The 16,439-nt window shown below is 45.1% G+C and overlaps 1 protein-coding gene across 8 annotated transcripts in view; it reads right to left on the minus strand.

Annotated features, from left to right (window-relative positions):
• The window catches only part of KCNC2 (potassium voltage-gated channel subfamily C member 2), an 88,189-nt gene extending 76,718 nt beyond the window's left edge, over window positions 1-11,471 (minus strand). For 2 of the 8 annotated variants that reach the window (XM_081928040.1, XM_081928041.1), the window contains exons 1-2: window positions 10,292-11,459; window positions 8,333-9,074 (exon numbers count right to left, since the gene is read on the minus strand). In XM_081928040.1, coding sequence (XP_081784166.1) covers window positions 8,333-9,055 — 723 coding nt within the window. In that variant the 5' untranslated portion in view covers window positions 9,056-9,074; window positions 10,292-11,459. Of the gene's footprint in view, window positions 1-8,332; window positions 9,075-9,673; window positions 10,257-10,291 lie in introns of those variants that run through there. The other 6 variants (XM_081928044.1, XM_081928043.1, XM_081928042.1 and 3 more) reach the window with 6 other exon arrangements.
• Between the last annotated feature and the right edge of the window lie 4,968 nt (window positions 11,472-16,439).

Raw genomic sequence — 16,439 nt, forward strand, 5'->3', positions numbered from 1 at the left:
AATTGGCTCATCTTGCAATTAGTGTTCATTAAGGAACAAAATGAGGTTAATAGTCAGATCCTGTCCTCTGCTGTATTTGTATTTGAGCAAAAAGGCATGTAGCATTTGGAAATGTTCAGCAGAATTTAACTGAATCAATGCACAAGCAGTACGACTTCCACTTGCACAACATACTTTTTCACCCTCTCCTTTCACTGTGCACACCCCTCACAGTGCCCAAAACTGCTCCAGAGAGTTGGAAGGAAACCCAGCATGGATTTTGGGGGGTCGCAGTGGGGGAACAATAGCAGAGCACATTGGCTGAGCACACAGGAGGTCCCAGATTCCATTCATTGCCACTCACTGGAGAAAACAGATAGGAACCAATACTGTCCTCATCCCCCCCCCCCCGCACCTAATAGAAACTTGAGGTAAGGGAATGTCATCTGGGGAAAGAGCAAAGAGGTGAAGATGACACACCTTCTCCCCCAAGGCTACTTATCTTAATCCAATATTCTTCCTTCCCTTCCACCCCTGACTCCCAGCTGCTTAGTTTTAAAAAAATAATAATAAAATGTTGAGATTCAAGTGTTGGGTACACCATGTTGAAAATTCTGCAGCTTTAAGTTCTCCTCAATGCATATGTGTAGTCAGCAGAAACCCTACATTGCCTGATCTCAACAAGACATGGGAGTGAAAGGAATCGTAACCATACACATGTGCCCAAGCCTATAAAAAGTAGTATCTTTTTAAACAGAATTGCTGGCTAAAGCCACCCCCCTCAGCCAAAGTCACTTGCATGTCTTCCAGTCATAAAATTGCAAATTTGGCCATTCACCTCATCTGGTATGTCCACCTTCCAACTGGAAAATGGTTCTCTCAGGGCAGCTTTCATCAGAGAACATCCTAGGTATCTCTTGGTGGGCAAGTCTATCTTATAAAGAAGTTGAGGTGACTCCACTCTAGACATGGCCAGTAGCAACACTGGTTTAAAGAGCAGTTCCCACTCCTGGCTAGCCCTGGGAACAGATTATAGGTAAGGCAGTAATTATAACATGCCCCATAGTTTCCAGAATCATTATTCCCCAAAAACTAAGCAGCAGACTTATATGATTGGAGAGGAATCCCCGTTGAGAGCATGCAGAAGTTTCTGTCAGTGAAAAGACAAGGCAGTGAATTAACCTGTCAATCTGAAAACTAAGTGCAGAGAGATACTGTGGAGCACTTCAGACAGAAAAGGGGAAGACATGCAATAACAGTGTCTAGGTTGAGAATCTGGCTACCACACAGAATGTACAATCATTTTTTTTTTATTTTACATGACTATAGATTTTGTCAAAAGTAGCTCACCAAAACAAGAAGTAAATAGCTTCACCATTGTTGTTGTTGTGGTGGTGGTGGTTGTTTAGTCATTTAGCCGTGTCCGACTCTTCGTGACCCCATGGACCAGAGCACGCCAGGCACTCCTGTCTTCCACTGCCTCCCGCAGTTCGGTCAAACTCATGTTCGCAGCTTCAAGAACAGTGTCCGACCACCTCGTCCTCTGTCACCCCCTTCTCCTTGTGCCCTCCATCTTTCCCAGCATCAGGGTCTTTTCCAGGGAGTCTTCTCTTCTCATGAGGTGGCCAAAGTATTGGAGCCTCAGCTTCACGATCTGTCTTCCAGTGAGCCCTCAGGGCTGATTTCCTTCACCATAAAAGTATTCTATTCTGGATTGTTGAGAAACCTGAGGATGGCAGCTTACTATCTAAACATAGCTTTCAATATACTGGTTATAAAAGCTGGAAAAATATTCAGAATTCTAGGTCCCAGAATTACCCTTCTACACACCTGAGCAATGAAGCAGGTGGAATTTTTCCACACACACCCCCATCATCTCCTCTTTGCTGTATGTATCCCAATATTCCAAGTAAGTGCATGATCTTTGGCAACAGACTGGAATTTCTCCAAGCAATCTTTGTAGCCATCCATTTCAGAGACCCCATTCCCAGATATGCTTTCTTTTCTTTTTTTAATTAAAAATATTTAAGTATAAACAAGTGTTGAAACATGAACAGTGAAAGTATAAACAGTGTTGAAACATTTAAAAAAAGCAGAACATAATGTTGTTGGTGAAGCTTTCCAAACGAAAAGGAAGCCCACACTTTATTTATCAGTTGCTGCATATGTGAGCATTACAATTTGAAGCCAACTTCCGCTCCCAGCTACACCAATGCAGATTATGACTGAATAGTGACTTTGAAGGTGTTCTCTGGGTTATTCCACCACAGCAGAATGTGCACGTATGTACATGCATTCACACGCAACCATCATCTGAAATGGCAGCACACATCATCTATGTGATGTTTATGTCAGAACAATGTGGAAATGTTTAAATAAATGGCAGAGGGATGCTGTTTTCAATTAAAAAGAAGAAGCCAGAAGCTGACCTGTTTCCATGGAAACAAGAGGAGGACTAGACAGCGCTGCTCTAGAAGGGAGAATTGCAGATGCTGGGCAGGGGGGGGGACTGAAATATCTCTTATGTTACCTTTTTCACATATATTTTTCACACAGTTACCATCAAAATATTAGGCTGACTGACTCCATTTTTCTTGCATTTCTAAACTTATTAAGCAACAGGTGTCAGCCAGTCCTCCAGCTGCCATCCTCTCACACCACTGCAGGATTGTTCCAAAAGGCAACTATTACAGTCCTCTCACAATGATTCATACCACCTTTGGAAAACAGATAAAACAGAATAGAAATGTCAGCAAAAGAGCTTTATTGCCATGCTTGATGTTTAATCAAAAACCTTTTCACTTCTCTTTCATGTAGCAAACTGTCCCTAAAGAGCCATTATTTTCAAATAGCGTGGCTGGAACTTGATAGCTTATGCTAATATATTGTTTTCTAAATAAGTTGAGCGGGCTTCTCTTACCATAGTGACAAAGTAGTTCTCCATATTTATTTACTGGAGGCAGTTTAGTAATAAGTTCCTGATAGAAGACATCTGTATCATCAATAGCTGAGGACACACTGAGCACAATGCTCTCACACTGAGGGCTCTGCATCCCAGTAGCAAACATAGGCTGGTTTATTTCCATCCTTTCATCCAGGTGTGCAGACAGGCAAACATAGAGGTCACACAGCAGGATGTTAGAGGGAAAGGGAGGTCTGTGGGTGCTGTCCGTAGCCTCATGCAGCTGGAGCATTTACAAGGCACAGAGAGAGATGGCCAGATGGGAATGCAAGAGGCACATGTGTATCTCCTACTCAGCCTAACATCCTGCTGCACTTGTGAGCATAAGTAGTGATGGGAGGGGAACTGGGTCCTATTGAGTCCTATCAAGTACTCTGCGCATGGGTGCAAGAAAATGGATTGTGCTTCTTGTACAGGTGAAATAAAGTAACTAAATAGTAATATGCTGAGCGGTCTGCTTTAAAAACAACTTAAGAGGTGGGTGGGTGTTACCAATGCAACCAACTATGTCCTGGCCAGATGAAACCAGTAGTATTGTGCTTGCTGCCATAGGAGGAAGTGATTCTGAAAGTCCTGCTTTCAACAGCGGTTCTCTTTTACTTATTTCCATCTATATAAAAGGCACACACATAGTGTGGGTTGCCAGAGACTGGGACCACATGGAGGGAGGGGTGGTAGGAAAACAGACAGAATACACATGTACATTCAACTGCCTAATGGCGTCAGTGTCACCCAGGAAATCACAACCGCAGTGATAGGCAAAGGAGAGTTGTTCCGTTGTCTGGAAAGATCACTTCCTGGTTCACATGGAGAAACCATTTTCAACCAAGCCTAGCAACGGAAGCGTGCAGCTGTATTGAGACACCACTAGGTGTGCAAACTTTGTGTCCCTAACAATTTTTTGCCTGGGACAACCACCCCATGCACCCCCATACAATGTTACATCACTGTAGGCCCATAACCATCTTCATAGGATGCCCCTAAAAGGCTACTGTAAGTCAAACACAGAACTGGGACTTTGTGCTGTCATTTTGCTGCTACTGTACTTTTATCTTCCTGTAGCAACTGCCCACAATTCACCAACATCCATTCAAACAGCTGATCCATTTGAGGTCCAGCTACCTGTATATATTGCTCTTTGGAAACCTTATGTATTATAACAAAAGGACTATTTTTGTTGTTGTTGTTATGCTTCCTACCCAGTAATCCTACAGGTGAGGAGGCAGTAACTGAAGCCATGTGAAAAACCAGCAATGATGAAGCCCTAAAAGACTTTAGACCAAGATAATTCTATCAGGTTATCCATGGACTAAAACAACACAGATGGTGTAACACAGTATGCAGTTCTGAGTTTACTCTACTAACCTACTTTCTCATACTTCTAGACTTCTCATACTGCCAAGCACCATACTGACAGCTCTTTAGGACAACCATCTCAGGATAAGAACCTCCTCCTAAAGTACTTGAGCTTTTCTCCTGAAAATGTTTTAGTGAGAAAATTGCCATTGGGAGTGGGGCCCTGAGAAAGAAAGAGTAAGAAACGTTTCAGCCTGAAATTTTATTTACATCAATTCCACTATTGATGCATTTCACAGCTTACAATGCGGGCAATAGCCAGTACAAAAGCAATACTCTCCAAATGTTGTTGGATTCCAGTTCTGACCAGGCTCAGCCAGCATGGCCAATGGTCACAGATTATGGGAATTGTATTCCAACAACATCAGGAAGGCACCATAAGAAAAGCAGCGTTGCTATACATGTTTACTCAGAAAAAAGTCACACTGTGTTCAACATGGTTTCCTTTCAGGTAAGAGGTACAAGACTTTTAACCTAAATCTGGTTTATGGAATGGGACCTTAACGCGAAAAGTCCTTCACAATTCTTATTTCTAACAGTTCTCTGAATATTTTTAATACTCTGCTTTTTCCTTGCTTGGTGCTCCAGGTAACTATCAATAACACAGTAATGCAATACAAAAAGAAATGTGATAAATATCAGATAAATGCATCCTGTCTCTCCTCCAAGGGCCTCAGATACACTTTCTACTATTGCAACAACCCTCTGAGAAAGGTCAGGCAAAGAGACTGCAGCAAGGTCACCCACAGAACTTTGTGTCTGCGGAGATATTACAACCTTCATCTCAGCAGCCCAAATCCAATGCTACCCATTCCTTTATGCCACCACATCATTTTAAAGATGGAGAATAAGCTTTCCAATACACAGTTCAATGCAGGATAAATGGACAAACCCTGCATTTCAATATGAGGTACTATAGACTGAGTTAACATTCAAGCAAACAACCGTACAGCAGAATGAAGAGCATGATTTCAAAGATACATGCTGATCAAATGAAGAACAAGTCAACATATATAGTCTCGGTCTCAAGGGCTGCATGCATTCCTATTCTTCTTTGGCCGTGATCAAAAGACAAGCAGTCTGACTGTGTTACAGATACCTGTACTGCTCACGTCACCAAATAACAACATATATATTCCCCACTAGACAAAGTTGTCCAAGCATCTATTCTTTAACAGAAATATGTTTGTTATACTCTATATATACACTACACTGTGTATATATACACTGGGTGGCATTCAACTAAGTTAAATAATAAAAAAAACATGGCTAGGTTAGGTCCATTAATTTCTGTAGATCAACTCTTGAGTAAAACTTCATTGACTACCACCCACTATATCCTCCTTGTACATGTGGACAAGGATATATAAAATACCATTTTCCTCCACAGAAGGAAGAGCAGCATGGATGGGAAAACATCCATTTTGAGTGAAAATTTTGAGTGGGAAAACAGCCTGAAGAGAAAGGGTTAAGCAGCTCTTCTTCTTTCCCCTGCTGTTTGCCCACTAAAATGGGCTGCTTTTGGTTTAACAAATGTGTTCTTGAAAATTGGGAAATGTACTGTTATGGACAATGGCCTCGTTCACAAAGCATAGCAAGCCAAGCTATGGTTTACTGTAAGGTTACCAGACATCTCCGTTTCTGAGGAACAGTCTCCAGATTTACAAATCAGTCCCCTGACAAAATCCATCTATTTAGTAGGAAGTTGAAAAGTGTCCCCGGATTTCATTGAAAAAAAATCTGGTAACCTTAGTACTGGGAACGCATAAAGGTGCTGGCTGCTGGAGAGTAGCTTGTAGCTGCTTGACTCCCTCCTGGTTCTTTCTGCTTCTTGGTTACAGTGCATGGCTATTGAGGAGAAATTAACCACAAGTCCTCCTAGTTCAGATGACACGCTAAGACCAACCTTGGGTTAACTCACTGTGGTGCAACAGTAAATGGGACCAGGGAGGAGGAAAGCAGCTGCAAGCTCATCTTCAGGAGCCCCCATGGTCCCAATAAACCATACTTTGCTTGACTGTGTCAGATGAACCAGGCCATTAAGCAGAGGAGCATGTATCCTGCTGTAAAAATTCCAGCTCCGTACAGGTGCCACTGTTTTTCACTACCTATCAGCCTCAGTTTCTTATCTATGAAACAGACAAATTAAGACACAGGAGCTGTAAAATAACTTTGCAGTAAAAAATGTAGTAAAAAAATGACACAAGCATTGAATAAAACTAATGAAAGCCTACTCATATTGCAGAGAAGCTATGCAAATGTAACCTCAGACATTTATTCTACATTCATTCAAACAAGGCCAGATCCAAAACAGATTTTTTAAATGGACCCCAAAGAACCGACAGGTATCTATATATACTTTGTCCCCAAGGCACACCCTGACGGCCTTAGTTTTGGGAACTGAGAACACTGTTTCAGTATTTCCAGTCCTTGCTGTTTGGTGGTCTGGTGTACTTCCTTCTGCCTTGAGCTCCACTGATCCACACAGCAGACAATGACCAAGCCAAGACCAATGTAGGCAACCTGACTCTCTGTACCCAAATCAGGACTTGCTATCTGCTTTTTCAGGAGGCTTTCCCCAAGCAAACCCTGTAAGCTAAAGTGTCCTGCTTCATTGATACGGCTTGTTGAATCACAGAAACACAAGGCAACTTCAGACATGCACATAGCATCCTGTTGCTTCCATACAGCTGCTCTTAAATGGTGTACTATCTTTCAGATGGGCATTTCAAGAGTGTGCTCATGCATAATAGAAAGAATCACACAATAGGGGGAGGCAGATTTAGCATTAAGCTGGCAATTATATTCAACCAAGGTTAGTTTTTATGAGAAAGTTGGATAGAAACTCTATTCTGATTAAACTTTTCTCACTGGTGTATCAGCGCCATTCAGGAAACCATCTTATAGATGACAAATCTACAGATACAAACAGAAAACTGGGGAGAACTGACCCTCATTTTCATGCCTCTCCCTTTGAGGCAGCTAAGACCTGCTGGTATTGGAGACAGTAGTGGCTGCATGCTCTCAGTTTGCATGGAAGACCTGCCTTCTAGGCTCCCTTCCTGTTTTGTCAGTTACTACAAGACATTCTTCCATCCAAGATCACCATCAAGCCCATTCAGCTGGTGAACCATGAGCAGGCCTTCCATGTGGAAGATAAGTAAAGGAGTGGGGAAAGATGTGACACACTCTATGGATAAAACATTCATGCACCAGCCCTTTCCATATAGTGTTAACAGGGCAACTGCTGTCATTCACCACTAGCACCACTCCATACTAATACGCCACTGCCCATGGCAAGTACATCTATTCATGTCAATTATTGCTCTCCATGGACCAATTCTCTCCCCCCCCCCCCATATAAGGGAGTTCACCTAAAACACATGCTTGAGAAGGCCTCTTACCTGTGGCCTGTGGCCTGCCTCATTTCAGCCCCCTTAATGCCACTGTGTGAAATGGGAACAATAAGGCATCTCACATGGTTAAGAGCACTAAGAAAGGCGGCAGTCTCACACACACCTGGGAATGTGTGAGAACCCAATGGGACCCACCTACACATAACTGCTCTTAAAAATAATAATAATAATGAAGAAGTTACAAGAATAGGAGTAGCAACAACAAGTATTCGATCCTATGCATGTTTACCCTGAAGGAATCTCTCCCTGGGTTACTCCTAGGAAGAGAAGCCAACTTCTAGGGGCCAAGATCCCCATTAAAATATATGAGGGGATGGGGCACCCCAAAGTTGATGAACATGACCATTCAAATGGTGCAATTGCGCCCCATCATGTGATTGATTATGTAAGGTGGGGCTTACCTGCCCCCCCCCTCAATATTTTATTCAAGTTGGCAACCCTGGTTCCAGGTCACTGGTTGCAGGTTGGGACTGCCTTGGTTTCTGTCAGCCCCTTCCTCACACAGCAGCCTCCTTCGAAGGGTTGGTGGGTGAGTTTTTAAGGGGGGCACCGGGGGCAGGACTTTCCCCTCTCCTCCCCTCCACCCACTCACCCCCTGCCTCGGCCTCGCTCTCCTTACCCTGGCGGCGCGGGAAGAGTAGGGGTCCTCGAAGAGCGCCCACATGCGCGGCTGGAGCCTCTTCCAGCGGCCGCCCTTGCCGTCGAGCGGGGCTCCGAGGGCGGCGGCAGCTGCGGCGGCGGCGCCCACGTCGTCGATGCCCAGTCGCTTGGCGGCCAGCTCGTCGTCGTCGGGCTCGGCGGGCGGCTCCCCGGTGATGAGGTCGGGCGCCTCGAAGATGTCGAGCGCCTCCTCTGCGTCGCGGTGCTGCCGGTAGGTCATCCAGCAGCAGGGCTCCACGTCGGTCTCGTCGATGCCCCAGAAGGCCAGCTCCTCCTCGAAGAGCGGCCCGCACACGTCGGCGGGGCAGTGCAGCTTGCCCGTGCGGTAGTAGTTGAGCACGTAGGCGAAGACGCCCGGGTGCCGGTCGAAGAAGAACTCGCAGCACGTGGCGCCATTGCTGCGCGGGCTCCAGGCACTGCCGCCCGCGCCGTCCAGGGGGCCGCCCGCGCCGCCGCCGCCGCCGCTGCCTCCGCCCGGGTTGGGTCCCGGGTTGGGGGCGGGCAGGGGCGGCGGGGGAGCCGGCAGGGGCGGCGCTTGGTGCTCTTCCCCGCCGCCGGGGGACTCGCAGGCCAGCAGAGCCAGGCGGGTGCCCGGCAGCGTCTTGAGGGTGCTCCGGTAGGTCTCGTGCCTCGTGCCCCCGACGTTGAGGATCACCCTCTCGTGGTCCTCGAGCTTCCCCATCTCTGTGGCTCAGACATGACTGCGGGAGAGAAAAGGAGAAGGAGGAGAGAGGCGCCCAGAGGCAACAGAGCCGGGTGGCTATTTTTAGGCCGCCTGGGGAAAGGAAGACGTCGATTGCCAGGGGAGAGTGGGGGAGGGGCCACGGCCACCACCACGTGATAATTGCCCCCAAATATGAATGGGAGGTAGCAGGGAGGGGTAGCAGCTTCCTAGAGGTTGCACCTTGCATGGAAGGGAAGGGTAGCTAGTTGCATCTTCAAGGGGAAGGGGCGAAGCCCTTCGAGAAGAGACGTACAACCCGTCCTGATCCTACAGCCCCCTGCTGGTCTTGTCCAAGAGAGGGCGCTCTTCCCAACCTACACCGTTTCCTGCTGGAACCCAGAGCCAGGTCACCAGAAGGACTTCCCCATGTTGTTGTCTCCGTTTCCCTTGTCCCGCGTTTGCCTCCCCCACTCCCCATATCCGCCGTTCTTCTTAACAAAACCCAACCTCATGTCCCATCCCTTTTGGCCGCCCTAGACTCTGAACCCTCAAGTTTCCCGTCTAAGTTCCTCGCAAGCAGTGGCAAAGAACGCAGCTCAAGGGAAAAGTTGCTCCGCCAACGACCCTGGAACCAACCTGGCTCTCCTTCCAGCTCTTCCCTGGGCACAATCCGGAGCAGCCCCCTTGCCCAACACTCCTTCCGCCTTCGCCTCTCCTGCTTTCAGATGGCTGCTCTTCCTCATCCTTCCATCTCCTCGCCCTCCCTCCGCTTGAGATGATCCGGACTCTGTCTCAAAGCGCCCCCTCCCTCCACACACACACAAACACCCCAATACAGCCAAGGCTCACACCGGAATAGAGCCGCTTCTCCTTGCTAGCAATCAGTAGTCACCTTCATCAACCCTCTTCATCCCTCCTCACTGAATTCTTTCGTTCAAGTTGTCTGGACAAACATGAGGAATTAAAACGAGGTGCCCTTTGTCCATCTTCTATCTATTAGGAGAGAAATCTACAGGAGACATCTGGGGTTGACTAGTGATAACCAAACACACTTTGCATCCCCCCCCCGCCTTCCCAAATCCAGCAGCGGGCACACCCTATAGGATCTGTTGTCGTGTAACCTTAGCAGCAGATTTCTACGTTCCTCATCCTTGCCAGATTATACGTGCAGGTTAATTTCAGGACCGAGAAGCAGATGTAATCAGAAATGCGCTGCTATGGTTATCCCCCTCCCCATGCCATCCTTCCCCATACCTTGGTGACACGAGAGAAAGAGGCTGCTCTTCACATTGCAAACGCTCTTTCCTTCGCAGCTGCCTCCAGACTCGGTTGTGTTGGTGTCAAACGAAGAACTACTTGTTGTAGCCGGGAAGGGGGGGCGCTCCTCCCATCTTCAGGTGGCCATGCCAGCGCCCTTGACTGCCAACCCCGAAAGCAAGGGAAGCAGCCCCCACCTGCTGCTAGGAAACCTCTCTTCAGTCATTGTGCCAGATCGAGGAGACGCTTTAGCTTCGCGGAGGAGGAAAAATCATCACAAAAACATTGGGGGGGTAGGCGAGGTTGCCCTCGGCAGGGTGGGCTCAAAGCGTCTGAAGGAGTCGGCGCTGCTCCATCTAAGCGCCTCTCCACTCGCTCCAGCTCCAAGGTGAAAGGAGCGCTGCTGCCAAGGCTTCCCCTGCCTTTCAAGAGAGTCGAGGTGGGAGCTGTCCCTTCAGCACCATTCTCCCGCAATTACGTGGCAGGCGACCCCATTAGCCTTGTTTTCTCGGGTTGCGCGATTGCTTCGATCGCTGAAAGCAGACCAAACGCGACGCAAAAGCCATCTCTGAGGAATGCACCTCCGCTCCTTTCACACGCTGATTTCACTTCGAGGGAAGCAGAGCATCCGGTTGGAGAAGAGTTGTTTACCTGACAGGAGCAGTGAGGATGGCACCTAGCTACAGGTGACAGTGACACGGAGTAGGCTTTAGAAGAATAATTCTGGATGTAGGAAGTGCAATGGCAGTCAACAGCAAGGATGAGGGGAAAGACACGAGGATGTGGCTGAACGTTGTTGTTTCGTGTCTATGGACCTCTGCTTCTAGTCCTGCCTCCTTATTCACTGCACTCACAGGAGCGTTTTTAAGGTTTGTTGTGTGTGTCACTACTATACCCCATCTCCACAACCTTCACAACCTCACCACAATCTCTGGGAGCTCAGCATGAACAGAATGGTTCCAAAATCTTTCTTTATAAACAACAACAACAACACATTGAAAAGTACCTGGAACAGAAGGATATAGTGGCTAGCTCTGCTTCCCATTAGGTAGCCATTGTGTCACCATGATCCACGAAAAAAATGAATCTGTTCAAGGGTTATGAGACTGCTTTCAGATGTAATCATAAATACACTTGCACACACCCCATCCCACTGATCGTGTAGTCCTTTCCTTGGTGTTAGAAAAGCTCACCTAGATCATCTGACATCAGGAAGAGCCACTATCCAGAAAGCAGAGGGCCAACCCCGCATTACCTAATATGATGTTTTGCCCTAAGGGTCCAAGGAGACTGAAGGACAACAAAGAGGTGTGATTTTTCATTCAGCGTAAAAATAGGTAGAGATCACTTGATAATAACAGTCAGAATCAAGTAGGGAATCTGAAGTCCCTTCTCAGTGCAAGTAAGCCTGAAAATCTTTAAATCCACCGTTACAAGTGCATACACAAGATTTCAAAAGCAAATGCAATTTTTCACTGGATTGCTCTACATACAATTGTAGGCAGACTACATCCCAAGAGAAGCAGCCACATATTCCTGACATCTAAAAAGAATGCTAACCCTCAACAAGACCTAAGACCATAACTGCATTGCAGGTTACAGCTTATCTGCATGTTTTTGTATTTATGTGCATCTTCACTCCTCCCAATTTGCTAGTATTAGAAACACCTCCTGTATCTGTGCAACAAAGTTTTAAGCTTTTGGGGTGCAAGCAATCTGCTCCTAGAAATATATAGCTATAGTTTTATTTCTATGATCTTGCAGGTCCTTGTCTTTTAAAATCTCCCTTATGAGAATTTCACAATTATGCTTATACACTATAATCACATTTACTGGTAAAGTATATTTGTCTTATTATGGCCAGGATAGGGAAGATGCTGATTTTTCACCAAGAAACAAAAGAAATCTCAGTGATCAGCTTGAACTATCCTTGAAGAGTTACCAAACAAAGAAGTACAACAAGACAAAACATAGGAAGCTCCATTGACAGATAACGGGGGGGGGGGGAATCAATGATGAAATGTCTGTCTACATTTCTTGCAGCAAGGAAACTAAAATATGGAGACTAGCAGCTCCTAAAAGTTTTTAGATGATGGTGAGCTGCTTCTACATGAAACCAATATTGACCAGGTTAACTCAGTCCATCTTCCTTCGCAGGACAATCTACATGCTAAGGAATGAATGCAGGCAAGAGAAGATAGTTTAGTAGAAAAGTCAAAAGGCAATGTGTGCAAATACCACGGACATGCCCTAAGATGTTACAGCCTGAACTTCACATTATTTCTTGAGCTCTGTTTTGTACATTTGAAGGAGATCATCTGCTAGGGATAAAGTGTCAGCATGCAGAGGGTCGAAAGGCCAGCTGGCTAGCCCCAGCCGGGTCGTTTCCTTCCAGCCGTCCCACTGCGAAGACCCATCGGCCTCTGCTCCGACATAAATCAGCGACTCAGGCTTCAAAGCCAAGGCACACTATATTAGCAGAGCAAACTGCACACACAGAATAGGCGTGAGGCTCGTGGAAGCATACTACAACTACAGATTTATTAATCATAAATCAGGACAAAAAAACTTGTTGTCTCTCTGTCTTCTCAGCGAGAGAGGCAAAAGCAATAACACAGCGGAAGTTCCGCTAACGCCAGCAAAACAGTGCTGGAATGTAAACAGACATGTGACATGTAACAGTTCCATGTCTGCTCCTTAAGGTGGAATGGAAATTTCCCAACATAGAGAACCGCCCGCCCCCCCCCCAATAGAATGCCATTGACACATCGCAAAAGGCAACCAGGGGGCTCAGCCAATGGTGGGAGAATTAAGATCCAAAAGCTGGCAGAGATTGTAGCATTACCTAGCTATTCCTCTGTGCCACCGTCTCTTTTCTCTACCTCACATATACACATGGGGCATAAGAGGAATCAATTGCAAATCAATTGCAATCTGGGAAGCAAGAACAGGCCTGCAGCACCTGCAGAGTTGGATGGTGGTTCAAGCTGTGTGTCATCAGGCCAATAGCCACAAGTTTCCCATTCCAGCGCTAGAACATCAAAGATTCAAGAATACCTTGGATAGGTCTCCTTGTGATCAATGCTGGTAATTGTCCGTAAGAAGGGGCTGTCTTTCTCAATGCCTTCCAGTGTCTGTGCCACAGCTGCTGAATCCATTAAAAACTAACTGCAACATCTGAAGCATGGCACAAGGTATTATTTTGTACCATTGCTCAATTGGTGTGCTCATAGCAAAAGGAAAAGTTGCTTATCTAAAAGCTATATTTGTTTTGTATCTTTGTCCAAGAACACAGTAACATATAGAGTGATCTTTAAATGGGTCACCATCCCCTAATTAATTTCATTAGTGTCTACAGGTTTCTTTTTTTGGTTCCCGCTTCTGGGAGAAACTCTGGCTTTTTGTAGGCCTTTGACTTCATTATATCCCTCTTCTAGGGACATGTAAACATATTTTTGGTCCATTTGGCCTCATTCTTTCCTTCCCTTTTGTTGTGATTTGCTTCTCTCCAAGCTAAGGGATCCACTTGTAATTTTAATTTAGGCTAGCTTGAACAGCATTTGACTTCAGAGGTCATCTATGCCTATTATCAAGATCCTACACACATCCAACATAGTCAAGGAGTCAAAATCATTTAGATTCACCGTCACCCTTCCCAATCCTGCAGAGCTCTCTAAATCATCTAATGTGTTCTTCTAACTTTTGTTTTCTTAAGTGGCTTTAAGGACATTTATAACTTTCCCCTCTGGCAACAATTTTAAGTTACTTAAGTATTAGAGAATGGCAACATATATGCTTTTCTGCTAAAAGAAAAACAGAAAAATAATATTTCCCCTTGCATTTAGAAGTATTTGCACATTTATTTTGTCCAAATTTGTTTCTGTGTAGTAGAATGCAATATAGATTGCATAAATATTATAACATCTCCTTAAATCAGTCCCAACTGAATTTCACATACAGTATGATAGCATCTTAAATTCATTTAACTTGTGTGATTTCCAACTTATATGGTTGAAGACTGATTGGTTGAAAACACACAAATTAAATGCATGGAAGGTGGAGAGCTTAAAAGCGCTTTGCCTTGCTTGGGGGACAAGGCCTGCTCAGTGAACTGTCCAGAAAAGTAAGAATGTGTGCACAGGAGCTGTTCCAAGCAGGTGGTTCAAGTATACACATTTTTGTGTATATGTGCCATCCCCATGCATGATGTGATCATACTGCATATTATTCAGTGGAAACTGGTTTATAGTTGAGGTTTTGTTGAAGCAGACATTCTCAGCTTTAAACAAAAGAAATCTTCTTTTGAAAGGAATTTTAAAAGAAAGATTCATCTTGAATCAGCAGAAAGTAACTTCCTTGAAGAGATATCTTACTAGAAGACAACAAACACTTCCTTGCAAGCTCTCTTAAATATGTAACACTTTAATGAAAAGATTCTTGACATGATGTGAAACCAATGATACTGGCAACTGCAAACAAACAGAAAAAAGGGAGGAACATGACCAATGAGTGACATGAGAAGGAAGCATAGTCTGAGGGAAGTCCAAAGGGGCAGATAGAGAGACATAGAGGGCCACATTCAGCCCCTAGACCTGAGGTTCTCCACTTCCATTTTAAACCAATTTGTATTTTTGAAAGAGCATAAAAATGTTTGAGGGGAACAGGATTTTTTATTTTATTTTTTGCACTGGGCTAAACAGAAAAAAGCTATTCTCAAGGAAACATGAAACCAACTTATTTACTAGTGGAAATAGCTTTAATCATCTCAGAGATATAGTGATCCATATAAGCAGCCAGAGAGAAGATCGCAACTGAAGCAACATGCTGAACTAGGAAGCCATAGCTGAACCTGGGTCTATGGTTTAGCTCTGTCCAGGCTAACCATGAGTTGTAGACCAATAACAAACCTTGGTAACAGCTTGTGGTGAGACTCTGGAGAGTTTACCTCGAGTCTTGTGTTTGGATGACATACTAAGCCAAGGATAGGGAACACGTGGTATCCAGATGGTAACTCTGTAACTCCCATCATCTCTGACCTTGGCTATGCTGGCTGGGGCTGATGGGATCGTAGTCCAACACATCTGGAGGATTACAGGTTCCCCATCCTTGCACTAAGCCAAGCCAGGCTTCACTGAGCATAGTGAAGATGCAAAACAACTAGAGATGCAAATCAGCTGCAATCTGCTCTCTGGGATATCACACCCCCATGTTAGCATGATGTGTGAAAGGGCCAAAGAGAATAGAAAGTATAAAACAGGTTAAACCACAGACCTTTTGAGAATGTTGTTAGAAATTTCTTCCTGCCTCTCTTTTGTATGAGTTTCAAGTGGACTGAGCTGGGCTTTCATTCTCGCCCACAAGTAAGAGCACCTGCTGATGCAGTGAGCAAGATACTGGTGTGTTGAAACAGCTAAGTGATGCTGCTAGTGTGGATCCCTGTGTGGCAGTGAAAGCTTCTCTCTCTTTTGAAGAATCATGGGGCAGGGAAAGGAATCAGCAAGTCCTGGAAGTAGGTGCTGCTGGAAGACACTCTATTGCTTTCTTCTAGATTCCAAGTCAGGCAGAGGGATACCATAATAAACATATTCCTTTTAAGAGGCTAATGTGTAAATCAACTACAATGGATGCCATTCTCAAAGTTGCAGCCACATATGTGGAGGCAGGAAAAACTTTCTTATTCCCATTTCAGAATTTACAAAAGATCACAGTAGAAGTGATATGCTTACTTGTAGATCAGATGCTTTCCACCTTCATTTGGGTTGCATTTTCCCCTCCCCCATGTAACTTTTGCAGAGAAAACTGCTTCTGTTTGGATGGAGCTGTCTACTGCCATGGAAACAGAACAATCTTCTGCAAAGGACCAATGCTGAGATTGCTCTGCCTATTTTCTGGCAGCATTTCCCACTAAAGTGTCTAGGAAGAGCTTCAGTGGCTTCCTGTTATAGCTTGTAAATTGAACGTGTTGCTTACCTACATAGAAAGGGCTAATGGTCAAGTACTGTTATTAATTGTTTCTATCTATATAGTAAAAAAATGGGAATGTCACTGTGCAGCCTCCATTCAGGAGTCATAGTGCCACATCATATTCCTGGATTTGTACATGAAACCAGTCCCTCAAACCAATATTTGCTTCCTGGATCAAATT

Source organism: Podarcis melisellensis (genome assembly GCF_964234715.1).
Source record: "Podarcis melisellensis genome assembly, chromosome: 10".
NCBI classification, from domain to species: domain Eukaryota; kingdom Metazoa; phylum Chordata; class Lepidosauria; order Squamata; family Lacertidae; genus Podarcis; species Podarcis melisellensis.